The sequence below is a fragment of the Panthera leo genome, chromosome C2 (assembly GCF_018350215.1).
Source record: "Panthera leo isolate Ple1 chromosome C2, P.leo_Ple1_pat1.1, whole genome shotgun sequence".
Taxonomy (NCBI): Eukaryota; Metazoa; Chordata; class Mammalia; order Carnivora; family Felidae; genus Panthera; species Panthera leo.
Window position 1 is genome coordinate 137,669,233 of NC_056687.1, and position 15,163 is coordinate 137,684,395.

The 15,163-nt window shown below is 38.3% G+C and overlaps 1 protein-coding gene across 6 annotated transcripts in view; it reads right to left on the bottom strand.

Moving 5' to 3' along the window:
- The window catches only part of ZNF385D (zinc finger protein 385D), a 1,208,478-nt gene that overhangs the window by 1,367 nt on the left and 1,191,948 nt on the right, over positions 1 to 15,163 (bottom strand). For all 6 annotated transcript variants that reach the window (XM_042955767.1, XM_042955771.1, XM_042955770.1 and 3 more), the window contains 3 exons: positions 9,433 to 9,663; positions 2,223 to 2,401; positions 1,067 to 1,168 (listed from right to left, as the gene is read on the bottom strand). In XM_042955767.1, the coding sequence (XP_042811701.1) occupies positions 1,067 to 1,168; positions 2,223 to 2,401; positions 9,433 to 9,663 (512 nt within the window). The remainder of the gene's footprint in view (positions 1 to 1,066; positions 1,169 to 2,222; positions 2,402 to 9,432; positions 9,664 to 15,163) is intronic.

The window sequence follows — 15,163 nt, forward strand, 5'->3', positions numbered from 1 at the left end:
CTATGCTGGTCAGAAATAGCACTCAAAGTTATGACTAGTGGTGCTGAAACCTCAGCTCTGCATAGAATTCACAGCTTTTCAATGCAGCTAAAATTGCTTCTGTACAAAAGAGTAAAGTGACTTCATTTGCATAAAAATGGGTGATGCTACTAAATTAATTGGGTCAACTCCTACTGAGGTTTCATAATAGATGATTGCAGTTTTCCTTTAACTATATTTTCACAGGCCAGCAGCACACAATAGCACCAATTATTAATAAGATCTATTTTGAAGAAAACAGATCTCAAAGTGCATAATTCAGCACATACTATATAGATCAGTTGTTCTTAACTCTTCATTGAGCCCTGGGTATCCCTGAGAAATCTGTGGTCAATTTGACAAAGAAAAAAAAAAAAGAAGAAGCACATGGTCATAAATATTCGCTTGAAATTATCAGGAGGTTTCACAGATTTCCCCTAAGTTCCTACAAAAATTCCAGGCCGGGACATTAATACTAGTGTGTTCACTAATCTAAATGGCATATTTGGGGTAATGGGAAGGGGGCATCTCCCAGAAAGTGTTTCCCCAGGCCTTAGATACTGTCCTTGGTTTGATAATTCAATAAAATAAGCCATGCCTTTCAGACTTTGTTATTCAAAATCCAAAACTGTTGAGGGCATCATCAACACCAATGTTTTGTCCCTCGGAGAAATTTTTCACTGACCTTTCCTGAAATTATGAACTAACGGCAGGGCCAGATTTCATGTGATTTCATGTAATGACTTACCTGACTCCAACGATTGGCTTTATTCCCTTCCCCATGCTTCTGTCATTAACCAGAGCCCAACTCCAAAAGATAAAGGTGCTGGACTATGGCCAAAAGTGGCAAACCACAGAAACAACTCATGAAACAAGTAATTCTATTGGTGGAGCAGGGTCTGGACTCTCTAATCAGCTGTTTGTCATTACTTAGGTACCTTCCATTTATTTCATACAGTAACTGACCAAAAAAAAAAAAAAAATCAAGTTCAGCAGATTGTCGGACATTCAAGATCACTATCATTTGAGAAGCAACAAAGACACTCACCCCCAGTGGATGTGCTGCCTTCTGTAGTTTGTTGTAAGGACTGTATTTAGGTTTCGGGGGCTTCCCAGCAGCTCTGTCTTTGTGCCTTCTACTGCTAATGTGCTATTAAAAGCAATTAAAAATGACAGCTTTAAAAAAAATCATCCCCAAACCCCCCTTATAAATACTGTTTTAACCTGAAGAAGGGTAGTAGTTACTTCACAGAAGTTGCAGAAACACCAAAATAAAAAAGCATGCACTTTTGTCCTTGGATCCTGATGGCTTGAGGATATATATTTTTATGCTACCCATTTTAGTATATTTTTAACGGATAGAAGGCTCTTCTTTTTCCCAGCTTTTCTCTATATCACTGCACAGATCTCCTTTTTTGAAAGTTTACAAAGGAAAGGAATGTCTAAAGGAATTTTATGTGCAAATAAACAAAGATGCCCAGGCAGGCATGAATTTATTTCCATACTAATATTTATCCTCACATTTGTACAGCCAAATGTCAATCCCCTAAATTCTAAAGATAAATAACTAAGGTGCATAAAATGAGTCCAATTTTGTACATATGCATATAAAACACAACACAGTACGAGGGCCGGCCCTTCCTCTGTACAGCTGATCTCTTTGGAAGGCTATTCACAGAAAAAGCGAATGCAATAGGATTAGTAATCTCTTTAGCAGATCACTGCAGGGTTTAGAAATACAGTACACCACCATGTAATAAAGTACATAAAATAAAAGAACAGTATAAAATTAGTTGTAGCATGTAAATGTCTAAACAAGTAAAAAGGGAACATTGCAATTTGACCTTTAAAGAAAATCAACACTGTTGAGGGGGAAACCTGGTAGAGAAAAGATCTCATACCCCTTTTTTCTCCCACTCTTCAGATATAAGAATAGTACAAACTCACTTCAGACAATTTCTGAAAGGCCTTAGAAAACATTACATCTTAGTATTCCCCCTGGCAACTGACATAAGCATTACTAAATAAGGGCAATGAATACAAGACAAGTGGATGGATGGATGGATGGATGGACAGATGGGTGGATGGATGGATGGATGGATGGGAGAGGAAAATAGGAAAGAAAGGGAATAAAGGAATCACACATATTCTGCCCATAAGGGTGTCCCCTATCTGTTTTCGTTTCTAGAATATGCGCTGTCTACCTGTTTAAGTTGTGTTTCCGAGTTGACGTGCACATCACAGATTTCACAGTGAAACGTTTTGTTTTGCAGACCTGTGTTTCCCTTATTAACTGGTCCTTTGCCTTTCACGCCTGCCCTAGGAAAGGCTTTGATAGTCCCACTTCCATTCCGGGCTTCTAGCATGGTTTTGTGCTTAGTACCTGCCAGAAATATTTAGAACAAAAGGAAGAAAAAAATAGAAAAAATTCTTAGCTAGTAGATGCCTTTAAGAAATGATTCAATAACAAAATATGGTATCTAGTTTTAGAGCAGTTCCTCCAAGGGTTATGATTGAAATACGCTTAACTTAGAAGACAATGTTGTCTGACCACCTGACACAATATCACTTAATTACTCATGTTTTTATAGCGTGCCACATAACAAACCAGCACCATTAATACAGCACCTGCACGGGAGCATCCTGAGATGAAACTAAATGGGTGTGACTTTGTTTCATTTCCTCTTGATGCTAATAAGACATAAATGATAGCTGATGAGGAAGAGTGATTTAGTTGCTAAAGGTATAGTTGGAGGTGATTTGTAACAAATGTAATCAGTTTAAGCATGGTGTGTTTACAGAAGTGGCACTAATTAAATACCCATGTTCTAAACAGAATGCAAACAAGCTTTCCTGGTCATGTGTCTAGGTTCAGTAAAAAAGAGTAATAGTATAAAGATCTTAATGACAGGGGGCCCTGTTAAGAGAGTAAAGCCCACACTGATTGGTTATGTAATTTCAAATGTATAAACAAATGACCAGGATGAGGAGGGGTGAGAGGGTATGCAGATACACTCTAAGTAAATACTTCTTTTTAGTAAACCAATAACATCTTTGGACTCTCACACATAAGTAGTGTAACTCCAGTTCTCAATACTTTTTTTTCAATTACTAGAGTTCATGCATGGGAGTTTTCCCTCAAAACTTTGTTCGCAATTTTCTTTCCCTTAGTGTTGATAAATATTCTTTATTTTTCTCACTTAGTCATAGTGTTGCTATGAAATTTTCTCTGTTAATCATTTATGTCCTTTTTGCCATTCTGGTTTTCTAAATCCATTTTCAGTGGTTTCTCTTTTCCTAATTGTATCTATTAGATCTGTTAATAGATTTATTGGATTTAATATTTATTAGATTTATTTGTTAGATTGGTATCAGCTCTGTAAGGATAAAAAATAAGATTCTTAACTTCTGATTTCTGAGCCAGCCTCCCAGAACCATTGAATATTAACGAAGAAAACACACTGAGGGCCACACGAGGTCAGTGCCAATCACCATTGCCTTAAATAAGAGGCAGTGAAATACACGAAACAGGTTTACAGTCACGTTTCTCTTTCAAAACGATTACAACTTTACTGAACCCAATAGAAACAAATGTATATTTCTACAAAATAGATTCCCCACTTTGAATGACATATTCTTATCCATAGCTGTGAAAATGTTCATATCCCAACATATTAAGGAAAGGGAAAAAGGTCAACACCTTGTAAGTAGACAGGAGGACTTGAAATATGGGCCACAGCACTGCTCTGTGGTTCTGGTGGGAGGCCTCCCTGCAGTCCGCTTTCACTTATCCCCCTTGCAAAATAGATACAAACACTTTCTACTCTGAAGTTGGTGTAAGCCAGTGTAGAGTAAAACAATGTTCTAGGGAGTATATATATATATATATACACACACACACACACACACATATATACACACACATATGTATATGTGTATACATATATATATGTATATATGTAATTTGTGTCACTGTGTGTATGTGTCTGGACAGTTGTCCAACCTTTTTTATCTAAACAGGTGGTTATATCAAAATATTTTTCCATGCAGCTTCTTCAATCAGACTGAGAAGGATTCCTGGGCTGGTTTGGCTTATCAATGTCTAAGAAGTAGTCAGTTGGAGACTGAATGTTACTCTGACTTTTTGGAGGGACTCTTGATTCACCCTGGTTAACCTCTTTTGTAATTGAGAGTCTTACCGTTACCCTAGAAGATTCTCAATAGGAGTGCCAGATAATCTTTGGACCTTGATAACAAGGCCATGGACACTGACCACAGCTGACTGGCTTAAATGAACTTTCACTTGAAATATGAAATGAGAGATGCCTTAATGAAACAAGTCTTTACCTATTCTCTTCCTGAACACAGAGGCATGGCTTAGACATGGGCTTCTTAAAGGAAACCCTGGGTTTTGCTCATACTCTATTCTCAGTGCCTGACACATAGTAGAGAATCAGTGAAGACTAGGTCAAGTATTAGATATTTTAAAGACCAGTGAACAAATATCTGTAAAGAGCATTGTGAGCTCAGACTCCGGCATGGTATGAGTCAGAGTTTGCTTCCATTAGCTGTGTGGTTTACATGTCTTTGTGCCTCAGTGTCCTCAGCTGTGAAAAAAGAAATTATCTGCTCTACTGAAGTGCTGCATTAAATGCATTTATTGTTTTAAGGATTACTTTTGGCATTTCCATGTGTTCTACACATTTTAGTCTATCCTCTTTCTTAATGGTGTTGGTTTTATTTAGGCGAAAATTTAGAAATCGCTAAGCACTTTAAAATTTAGTGAAGTCTATCCTTTGATAACTGCCTTTTATGCATATTAAAATTTAGTGAGGGGTAGCATAAGCTCTGTCTAGGGATAAAAAAGCTTGAATGAGCTTAGTGAATATTATCAAATGTTACCACTTCAAGTGATTACCAGAAAAATTTGCCCAAATTAGTAATGAGCATTAACTATAAAACATTTAAAAGGTTTGGATTTTTTATTATATAGAGAAAACCATCAAAATTACCTAAGGAAAGCATTACCTAGTGGAATGTTTTGGGGAGATTTCTTTGAAGACAAAGACAAAACATATTTTTTGTATTATCTGTGTCTATAACATAAAACTAAAAGGGGACTTTCAGATCTTTTGGAAAGAGTAGGTTCCCTTAAGTTGTTTTAAATATTCTTAGACTGGTTGTGAATCATGCTTGTAAGCTTAGGAGAACTACTTCTCTTCTCAAATTCATACAAACAAAACAAACAAACAAACAAACAAACAAACAAAACATGCAAAGCCAGAATGCCCGTATTCGAATCCTGCATTCCAATATTATGGAATATAAACCAATTAACTGCAACTTTAGTGAAAAATAAAAAGAGAAAGCAAGTGAAATAACACAACTGATTCCCAGATAATGCTAGAAGCAACTGTGGTCATACTAATAATCGTGCCGTAATAACTCATCCTTACAAGATGCCATATGGCCTCTTAGCTCTGAGATGGAGAGAGAGGGAGAGAGAGAGGGGGAGAGAGAAGAAAACAAGAAGAAGAAGAAGAAGAAGAAGAAGAAGAAGAAGAAGAAGAAGAAGAAGAAGAAGAAGAGGAGGAGGAAGAAGGAGGAGGAGGGGGAGGAAGAGGGGGAGGAGGAGGTAGGAAGGAAGAGAGGAAGAAAGGGAGGGAGGGAGGAAAGAGGAAGAAAAGAAAGGCAAGAAGGAAAGAAAGAAAGAGAAAAGAAAGAAAAGAAAAGAAAAGAAAAGAAAAGAAAAGAAAAGAAAGGAAAGGAAAGGAAGAAAGGAAGGAAGAAAGGAAGAAAGGAGAAAGGGAAGGGGTAGGTTCAAAGAGAACAAATGACTTGCCCAGGTTCACATAGAAATGTTATTTACAGATCTGAGGTAAAAATAGTCTGATCACTTCTAGCTCATTCCATTGCAATATACAAGAGGCAGTGTTTGATGGAAACTATAGCATCAATATCTGTTTATGATTAAGAATGTGTTTTTGAGATTAAAAGAAAAACCATAAATGCAGAACTCTACATTCACAGCTATAGGCCTTATTTCATGCATATGTGTTTCTAAAAGGGAAAAAAGGGGGAAAACTACTTAGAATTACAATTTAGATGCAAAAGACACATCTCCCCACCCTGCAGCCTGGTTGCTTTTGATCAAAATTGGCTTTCAAACATGGCTCCCTGAAAAACAGCCCAATCTCAACGGTGGTTTCCTTATCTGTGGCTCTAAAAGAAAGCAGGGAATTCTTTTAAAGTGATATTGGTGGCGTTGGGTGGGTAGGGGTGAGTGTGGGGGCAGTGGGGCACTAAGGCAGTGACTGTGGTCTGTTCCAGATGCAGGTAATCCAGGGGTCCATTAAAGAGAATTAGAAAACAATAATTAAATGGACTACAAAAGCAGTCTGCTTTCCACTAGGGCCATGAACTGACAACTCTAAACAATGTCCATGATAAAGGACTTCTTCCTAGAAAACATTTTGTTGATCTATATTCTACACCATTGGTGTGTTTACTGTTGAGATTTAGTATGTATTAAATTAGCCCATTGTGTTACTTATCCTATACTAAGCATCATGCTACATGGAACTTGATCTGTAGACCTCTCTATTACACAGCGGGCCGCGCACACACAGGAACTCAGCTACGGGCTCTTGTTTTGTTAGCGAGTCCATAACAGTTCACAATCATTCAAGCTCACGAAGGCTGCGGTTCATGCCTTCAACCCCTGCGGCCCCCTGTATTTTTATAGATGAACGACGACACCACCATGATTGTAAAAATGAAGCGACAGAATTTGGGTTGCTTCAATTCTGTCATTTTATGTGACTGCTGGAAGTTTTTATGTTTAAAGCAGCGAAACACAGTGTGAGCCGTGGGGTGTCACGGTTTTGTCTGGCGAGCGTCAGTTGCCCACGTTGGTAACTGCCTAGTGATGGGCACTGTACTGGCTGCCTTCCTGCCCTGTTACCTTTTCTCGCTTCCTAACCTGTTCCCTTGGCCTCTCCTGAAAACTATCTGCTCTCAAATCCTGGTCTCCGAGTCTGCTTCTAACGGAACCCAAACTAAAACACACACTAACCCTATGATGGATCCTACAACAACTACTCCTTTTCCTGAAAGGAGAGTGATCATACAGGTAAGCCCGTCTCCTTCTATCTCCCCACCCCCCATGGGTTTCCCCACATGGGGTCCTAAGGGAAAGATGCTGGAACCAGTGGATCAGTGGATAAGGGGCAGTTGTATGAATATGGGAAGGACTGCATTCATCATCTACATTTAGAGAATGTCCTGGACGCAGGGAGCCTCTCGACACCGCTTCCGTTACAAATAAGAGAGCTGAATCTGGAGATCAAAAATGGCACACAAAGGGGGTTAGACACGTCTACTTGTCCACCTGCTTTCCTTTGCCGTCTCCAGTTCTGGCACAGCTGGCTCGTGCACGTTTAGTGTGAGGCCTCCAAGAAGGGCCTGGACCTGAGAGAAAGATCTCTGAGGTAGGAAGGGAAATGCAGGGCTAGAGAAACCTAAGCTTAGGGGGAATGGGGACAGTCTCCTGACTAGGACAAAGGGTTGGAGGGGACATCCCTATAAAGGGACTCATAGTAGAGGTGACAACCACATTTACTACCTTAAGCTCTGCCTGCACAACACTTGTGAGGATTTTGTGTTTGCTTTTTTTTTTTCTTTTCCCCAATACTATAGCTTCTAGGCTTGGATATATAATAAATCAGAATCCCTAGATATAAGAAATATACATATATATATATATATAATGACATGGGTGAGTATGTATTTAAAGCTCATGGGCTATTTCTGACAACACAAAGCAGAGATGAGCATCATAGAATTGGAATATGAAAAGTGCTGACCTGGTGTGATATCATGAAATAACTAATTACTCTTTGCTTCTTAATCAGATGTTTCTGATAAGAATTCAAGAAGGATGCCCAAATTCTTGATAAGTTATCGCCAGCCTCAAAGGGTATGGTTTTGTTTATCTGTCAGAGTTGATCCCCCCCCCCCCCAAATGAATGTGTTTCTCTGTCACTATGCAGAAGGATCAAGAATTCTTGAGAAATAACTGGACCTCCAACGATGTTTTCGCTCTCCCAACTACCCTGCATCCCTGACTAATATATTTGCATGAGTAAAACTCGAGGCATGTCTGCATGGTATATAGATTCTGACTTGGGGCCAGATCTTTTTCTGTGTTCTCAGGCCCTGAACCCATGAACTGCCGGACGACAACTAATGTTGCGTGCAGGAGGAAGACACGGACTGAAGGAATTGCTCTCCACCTGCAATTACTCCCTCAGAACACTGAAGTCAATACTTGGATATTACTGTGCAGCACAGTGGCCAATGACAGTGAACATATAGCTGCAACATTAACCCACGGTATCATTTACAAATGATTCTGTTTTTACTGTAATTGCTGACAGGGTCCCGGCAACGAACACAGTCTTTGAGAGAAAATCTAATCTTGGGCCAAAGGGCTGGCTTAAATCTTAGGCAGGATATATATACGATTATCTATATCTATATATCTATATATGATATCATCTAGATTTTATTGATAGATATATAGATAGAGCTATACTCTCCCTGTATGTATTTATCTAGATAGATAGGTTTTGGTATGATATAATATCTATACATTATCTTTCTATAGATATAATACAGAACAGATGGATGGAATTGAAATATACTGGGGAAACATTTCATCCTTGTTATGATATGTTCAAGTTTAGTGTTTAAGTTGGAGAGACCTAAGTTTACGTCATGGCTTAGTCGCTTAATTGGTCATGTGCCTCACCTGAGCTTCAGTCAAATAGCAAGAATAGTATGTTTAGGTTGTCACAAAGAGTAAATAAAATATCACATGTGGGGAACATACCTCAATGGTTGCCCATAATAAACCCTTTACGGTAAAGTGTCCAGGTGATACAGATTTAGCCCAAATAGTATTATTTGCCATTAAGACCATAACAGCGAGGTTTCACCTAAAATCACATGGAGTTATGGAACCAAATTTTGTAACCACCGATAAAAACTTCAGCAAACTTCATTTAGAAGCAAATGTGTGGGAGTGTATAGCAATTTAGAAATCAAATAAATGCAAATCTTAGACTTTAGAATATTTTACTTTATCTCCTAATGTTTAATAACACACACACACACACACATTCATAAACACAAACACATACACATCGAGGCACAGGAGCCCTGGAAGTCCTCTCTTGCTCCCATGTAAATGACACTTTGCATGTCATTTTTATTTTGTAACAGTTAATGAATTCCATGTAATAATTGCCAGTTTTCCGCCAACCCTTTGTCCCCTGCTGCAAAAGATCTAACCCATTCAGAGGAAGATAATTGAAGAACTGTTGAGACAGAAAAGAAATCGCTTCATCTCACCACTGTTGTGTGCCTCCAGCTGTGAGGCAGAGTTGACAGCAACCTTGCATAGCGAACAGTAAAGAAGCCGTTTTGCCTTTTCTTCCTCGGTCTCCGTGGAAGGACATGAGCTATTGCCAGTGGCTGTTGTGGGGCTTTTTTCCACTTTGGAGGTGATCTCAGTTGTCATAACACTGCTTTTGCGAATTTCCACAGTTGTCGTTGATATTGCTGGTGTCCCTGCGGTACTGTCTGCATTCCAAATAGCATAGAAAAAAGAGGACAAAACAGTGGTATTATCTTTCCCTATTTGGAAATGTATCACTAACATTACATTCCGCTAATAATGATAAGAGCAATCAGCAATTGCTGCTTGGCGACTGTGGTATGGGTCAATCATCTCATGAAGATATTTGCATAGACGGCCACATGTAATTGCGTATATTGATATCAAAGGCACAGATAATTCTTAAAAATATGCCCAAATACACTTAATTTTTTTTTTCCTGTGGGGCAAATAAACATACCCACAGATTTCTCTTGTTACCATATGGCCTTAATAAAATCATCTTTACAGTATATTGTATTTTGCATATGTATATTTCTACACAGAGGATTTTTGACAAAATAGAGGATAAACACTTTTAAGATATTTTTATTTTTCTTGACTAGTCTATTTTCCTTCTACATTTATCTCTTTAAGTAAATACAAGTACCGATCCTTTTGTATATACTTGCGCAAAAAAAGAGAAAACATGGAATCCTGATGACATATTGCTCTGTTCAGATCAACAATTTAGAAAAACATTGCCCTATTTACAAAGAGTTGTATATTCAACACCAGGTACAGGGATCATCAACATATAAACAAGAGGAATTCTACTCTGGTGTATTGATTAAATGCATGCTCTGTACCAGGCTGTGCTCAGGGAGTCTGTGACATAGTATTCAAACATCAATGGCCTCTGTACAAGAAACTCACAGGCTGATCACACCATGTTAATGTCACCTCATCATTTTGAGAGTCAGATGACCATGAAAGTGTTGGTATACTGGAACCCTACAACCCATCTGGCTCTGAAGTCTGATTCTAAATCTGGAGAGGTCAACTTCTGAAGGAAAGCTACTTTATCCTGACTTCACTTAGGTATACACCAACAATTACCAATTATAATTAGCAGTGTTTGCCATATCCAATAGCAAATTGCAAAGAAGCTGTGTTCGTATCCTTTCGTCTTTTATACTCTTTACTCAGCCTCCCAGCTGGCTGGTTCTTAACCTCTATTCAAAATATTCCCAGGCTGTCTCCCTAGGTACAGCTGCTCTTGGAACTGTTTCTCATTCCACGTTTTTAATTTATTTTTGGGACAGAGAGAGACAGAGCATGAACGGGGGAGGGGCAGAGAGAGAGGGAGACACAGAATCGGAAACAGGCTCCAGGCTCTGAGCCATCAGCCCAGAGCCCGACGCGGGGCTCGAACTCACGAACCGCGAGATCGTGACCTGGCTGAAGTCGGACGCTTAACCGACTGCGCCACCCAGGCGCCCCGGAACTGTTTCTCATTCCAGATACTGCTGTGGTCACTAATGCCACACTGAAAAGTTCATAATAAATGGATCAGGCGTGGTTACAAGGGACAGTGGTCTGCCTGCAATGAAGTGTTGTCCTCAAAAATGCTGGTTAGGTCACACTACCAACAGTTGATCGCAGTTACAAAATGCCTTTTAACCTGGGTATTTCCTTTGATCCGGATATACAGGTGGGGATTTAGGTGAGATTGGTTGTGGCTTCTTTCCCAAATAGGGCATCAGAAACACTAGTCAATAAGAAGAGATGGGGTGCCTGGGTGGCTCAGTTGGTTAAGCGTCCAACTTTGGTTTAGGTCATGATCTCGTGGTTCGTGGGTTTGAGCCCTGCATCACGCTCTGTGCTGACAGCTGGAAGCCTAGAGCCTGCTTCAGATTCTCTCTCTCTCTCTCTCTCTCTCTCTCTCTTCCCCCCCCTCCCCTGCTCATGCTCTCTTTATGTCTCTCAAAAATAAATAAATGTTAAAAGAAAAAAAGAAGAAGAAGAGAAATGGGCTCTTGTTGAGGGCTGTTGTATAAAACAATTCATCTGGATCTTATTTCCTTTGCCTCATACTTCAAAAGTGTTTAATCACTTATTTAGCTTCTGAGATCATCAAGGAAGCCTCCTTTTTGAAGAATATCCCCAACCATATAAAAAAAAAAGTCAAACTGCTCATCAGTTTCTCGTGATTAGGGAAAAATAAATAAAATTACTCGAACACCAAGTTTTGCCACCAGAATACATTCATTCCCTTGAACACGGACAAGTCTATTTCCTGATTAGTTTTTGCTTATCTATTGAGGTACCAGTGTTAAAACATCAGTTAACAGCTAGAAAATATTTCTGAGAACCTAGATATGGCATAAAATGGAATGACCACTTTAAGACAGTCTAGTAGCTTTTCATTGCTCCCAATAAACCAGAAATGACTGTTTGAAAGCATACGCATATGTGTCTGTGAATAAATAACAAATGCCCAGTTAATTTGCTAAATGTTTTAGATACATGATTTCATGTATGCTTCACACAAACTTGAGGAACTTCCAGAAGTTAAGAAAATTTCCCAAGGTCACACAAATAGAATATGGTGAGTCAAGGCAAAGTGTTTATAGACTGAAAAAATCAGGGATTTAAAAAAGAAAAAAAAAGATGTTGTGGATGATATTCTTGCCCAAGACTGTGATTCGTCATACTAAGGCCACAAATGGCAGTAGGCTAAAACTGCTAAATTATTCTTACGATCCGCTCTCATGGGGAGTGACAACCATAAATATAGATATATTTAAACTTTGTGTGGCTACATGTAGAGCCAGAGCATATGACACTATGGATATTTATTTCATTTAATTCTAAGTAAAGATGTCCTGAGTAATACAACATTTCCTCTGGATTGACAATGCTGATTTTATGTCTTGATCTGAAAACTGCGTAGCATCGATCGTAGTAGTCCTAAACCAGCTTCCCTATTTACACTGAAATTCTTAAGTACAGAGTAAACAAAACCATGGATCTCCTAATCCCTGTGACAGCTACATTAGTCGTTTTCTAACCTCAGAGGATAACGTACACTTAGACCAAGGATGCCACAAGATTAGAACTGCCAGATTCTCTATGCCTAGGGCTTAATGAAGTATTAACATTTCTTAAGGCAGGTCCTTTGCATGAGCTAGGTTTAGGGGAATTAGTATCAAAATGCCTAACTTCTGGAACCTCTACTTTGGTCTTTTAAGACCTCATAGCTGAGTACAAATCTGTTATTTTCTCCATTTGGCAAGTAATTTGAAAGAAATACAAATAGTTATGTTTTTCATTTTGAATTGAATATATAAATGTTATGTCCATAGGTAGGATTACTATTAATTTATAATAAGACATGAGTTTTTCAGTTACTTTTCGTTTATCAGTGGTGAGGGGATTTTTTCATAAAAAAGTAAAGTAATTATATTTTAAGATTATGCCATTAATATGGCATTAAAAAATTTTAATGTTTATGTATTTTTGAGACAGGGCGAGCGCGAGCCCAGGAGGGGCAGAGAGAGGGGGTGACAGAGGATCCGAAGCAGGCTTTGAGCTGACAGCAGAGAGCACAATTCGGGGCTTGAACTCATGAGCCGTGAGATCATGACCTGAGATGAAGTCAGCTGCTTAACTGACGGAGCCACCCAGGTGCTGCAAGATTATGCCGTATTAGAAGACAATCACCTATGTTATACATTGCCTAGAAAATTACACCTAGCAAAGAGATTTTAATATGGTATATTAAATTACCAATTATAATAATCCTTATCCACTCATAAGAGTCAAATCTTAAATGGGTGTTCATGTTAACAGCATATACCTTTGATAAGATGTGAGAAGAATTACCTCTAAGATTTTCCTCCCCCAAACTCACAACCCCTGTCTGAACATGGAAAAAGCATTAAACAAATATAAATTTAAACACAATTTATGAAATTCATGATTAATGGTCCTCAAAACTGTTAAGCTCATCAAAACAAGGGAAGTCTGAGAAACTGTCAAACCTAGATGAGTCTAAGGAGACACGATGACTAATTATAACATCATACCCTGATAGGGATCCTGTGTGTGTGTGGCAGGGGGGAGGGTGAGACAAAAGGACATTAGGTAAACACTTAGGAAATGTGAACGAAACTTGGACTCTAATTAATATAATGTATCAGGATTGGTTCATTAGTTATGACAAATGCTCTATAATAATGTGAGATGTTAACAATAAGGGCAACTGGATGCAGTATATACAGAAACCCTCCACAATATTCTTATACCTTTTCTGTAAATCTAAAACTATTCTAAAATTTAAAGTTCATTAAATTGAAGAAAAATAGAATCATAACCAGCCAACAAATAGTGCATCATTTCAGTTACTTTGTAGAATCATAATTAAAGGATATCTTCGTGGTTTCATAGTATAGTTTTCTTGGTTTTCAGAGTAAAATTTTTCAGTAAGTTTCTCAAGGTTACATAGTGCTTTAAGGTAGACACTGGGACTTGACATTGCATATCCCAATTCTAAATTAAGTGCTTAGTATCCTGTATTGCAATGACTCACATATTCAAACTTCATGCCATCAACATTTATTAAGCAGCTATTTTGTGCCAGGTTCTATATATACTAATCCACAAGACCAATAAATATCCATCACGTACTAACCATCACGTACTAAAGGTTTTATGAGACACCTCGTGCTAAGCTGAAATAATAATAAAGTGAAATCTTTAATCAGCATTGCTATATCCTCACACTTATACTTGTCACAAAAAAGACACTCAAATATTTATGAAAAGAAAACAATGAACGAACGAATGAATGAATGAACAACAATTACAGCTAATGTTTACTGAATCACTTTTAAAGCATTTACAAGTCTGAATTCATTTAATTCTCATAAAAACCTAAGAGGGGCATACCATTTCTATCTCCATCGTGAGAAGGAACTGAGATATGGATTTGCCCAAAGCCGGAGCTCCCAGTTGTGGCGCAATGATTTGAACTCAGACAGTATGGCTCAGAAGCACAAGCTCTTCTATTTTTTTTATGCTAAAATTTTGATTTTTTTTAATGAAAGAACTGACTAATCCTCTTCAGCTAGTTCAAATTGGTTATGATTTATTTTGCATGTCTGTAGATAGCATCTTAAAAATTTGACTTTAAAAGAAACTAAACATGGCCAGAACTAGAGTCAATCACATATGTTCAATCATCCACTTAAGTTCAAGTATTAAGTTACTGGAATACATCTGGAAGGAGGGGAGAAAAAAATAATTTACAGCTCTCAAATAATCTCTTGTGCAAAATGGTAAAAGTACAGCTCTTCCTCGTTACAATCCTTCCTTTTCTCCCTCCAACCCTTCCTTCCTCCCTCCCACTCCATGTCTTTCTTTCCTTCCTTTCTTCCTTCCTTCCTTCCTTTCTTTCTTTCTTTCTTTCTTTTCTTTCCTTCCTTCCTTCCTTCCTTCCTTCCTTCCTTCCTTCCTTCCTTCCTCCTTTCCTTCCTTCCATCTTTCCTCCCTCCCCAATCCTTCTTTCTTTTCTTGTCTTGTCTTTTCTTTCCAAAAGATGAGAAACGGGAATAATGATTCACTTTTCCTAATGTTTCCCAAAGGTGGACTCAGATTTCTTTGCACTCTTCAACCAATGGCCCTCTAAGAACAATATATGTG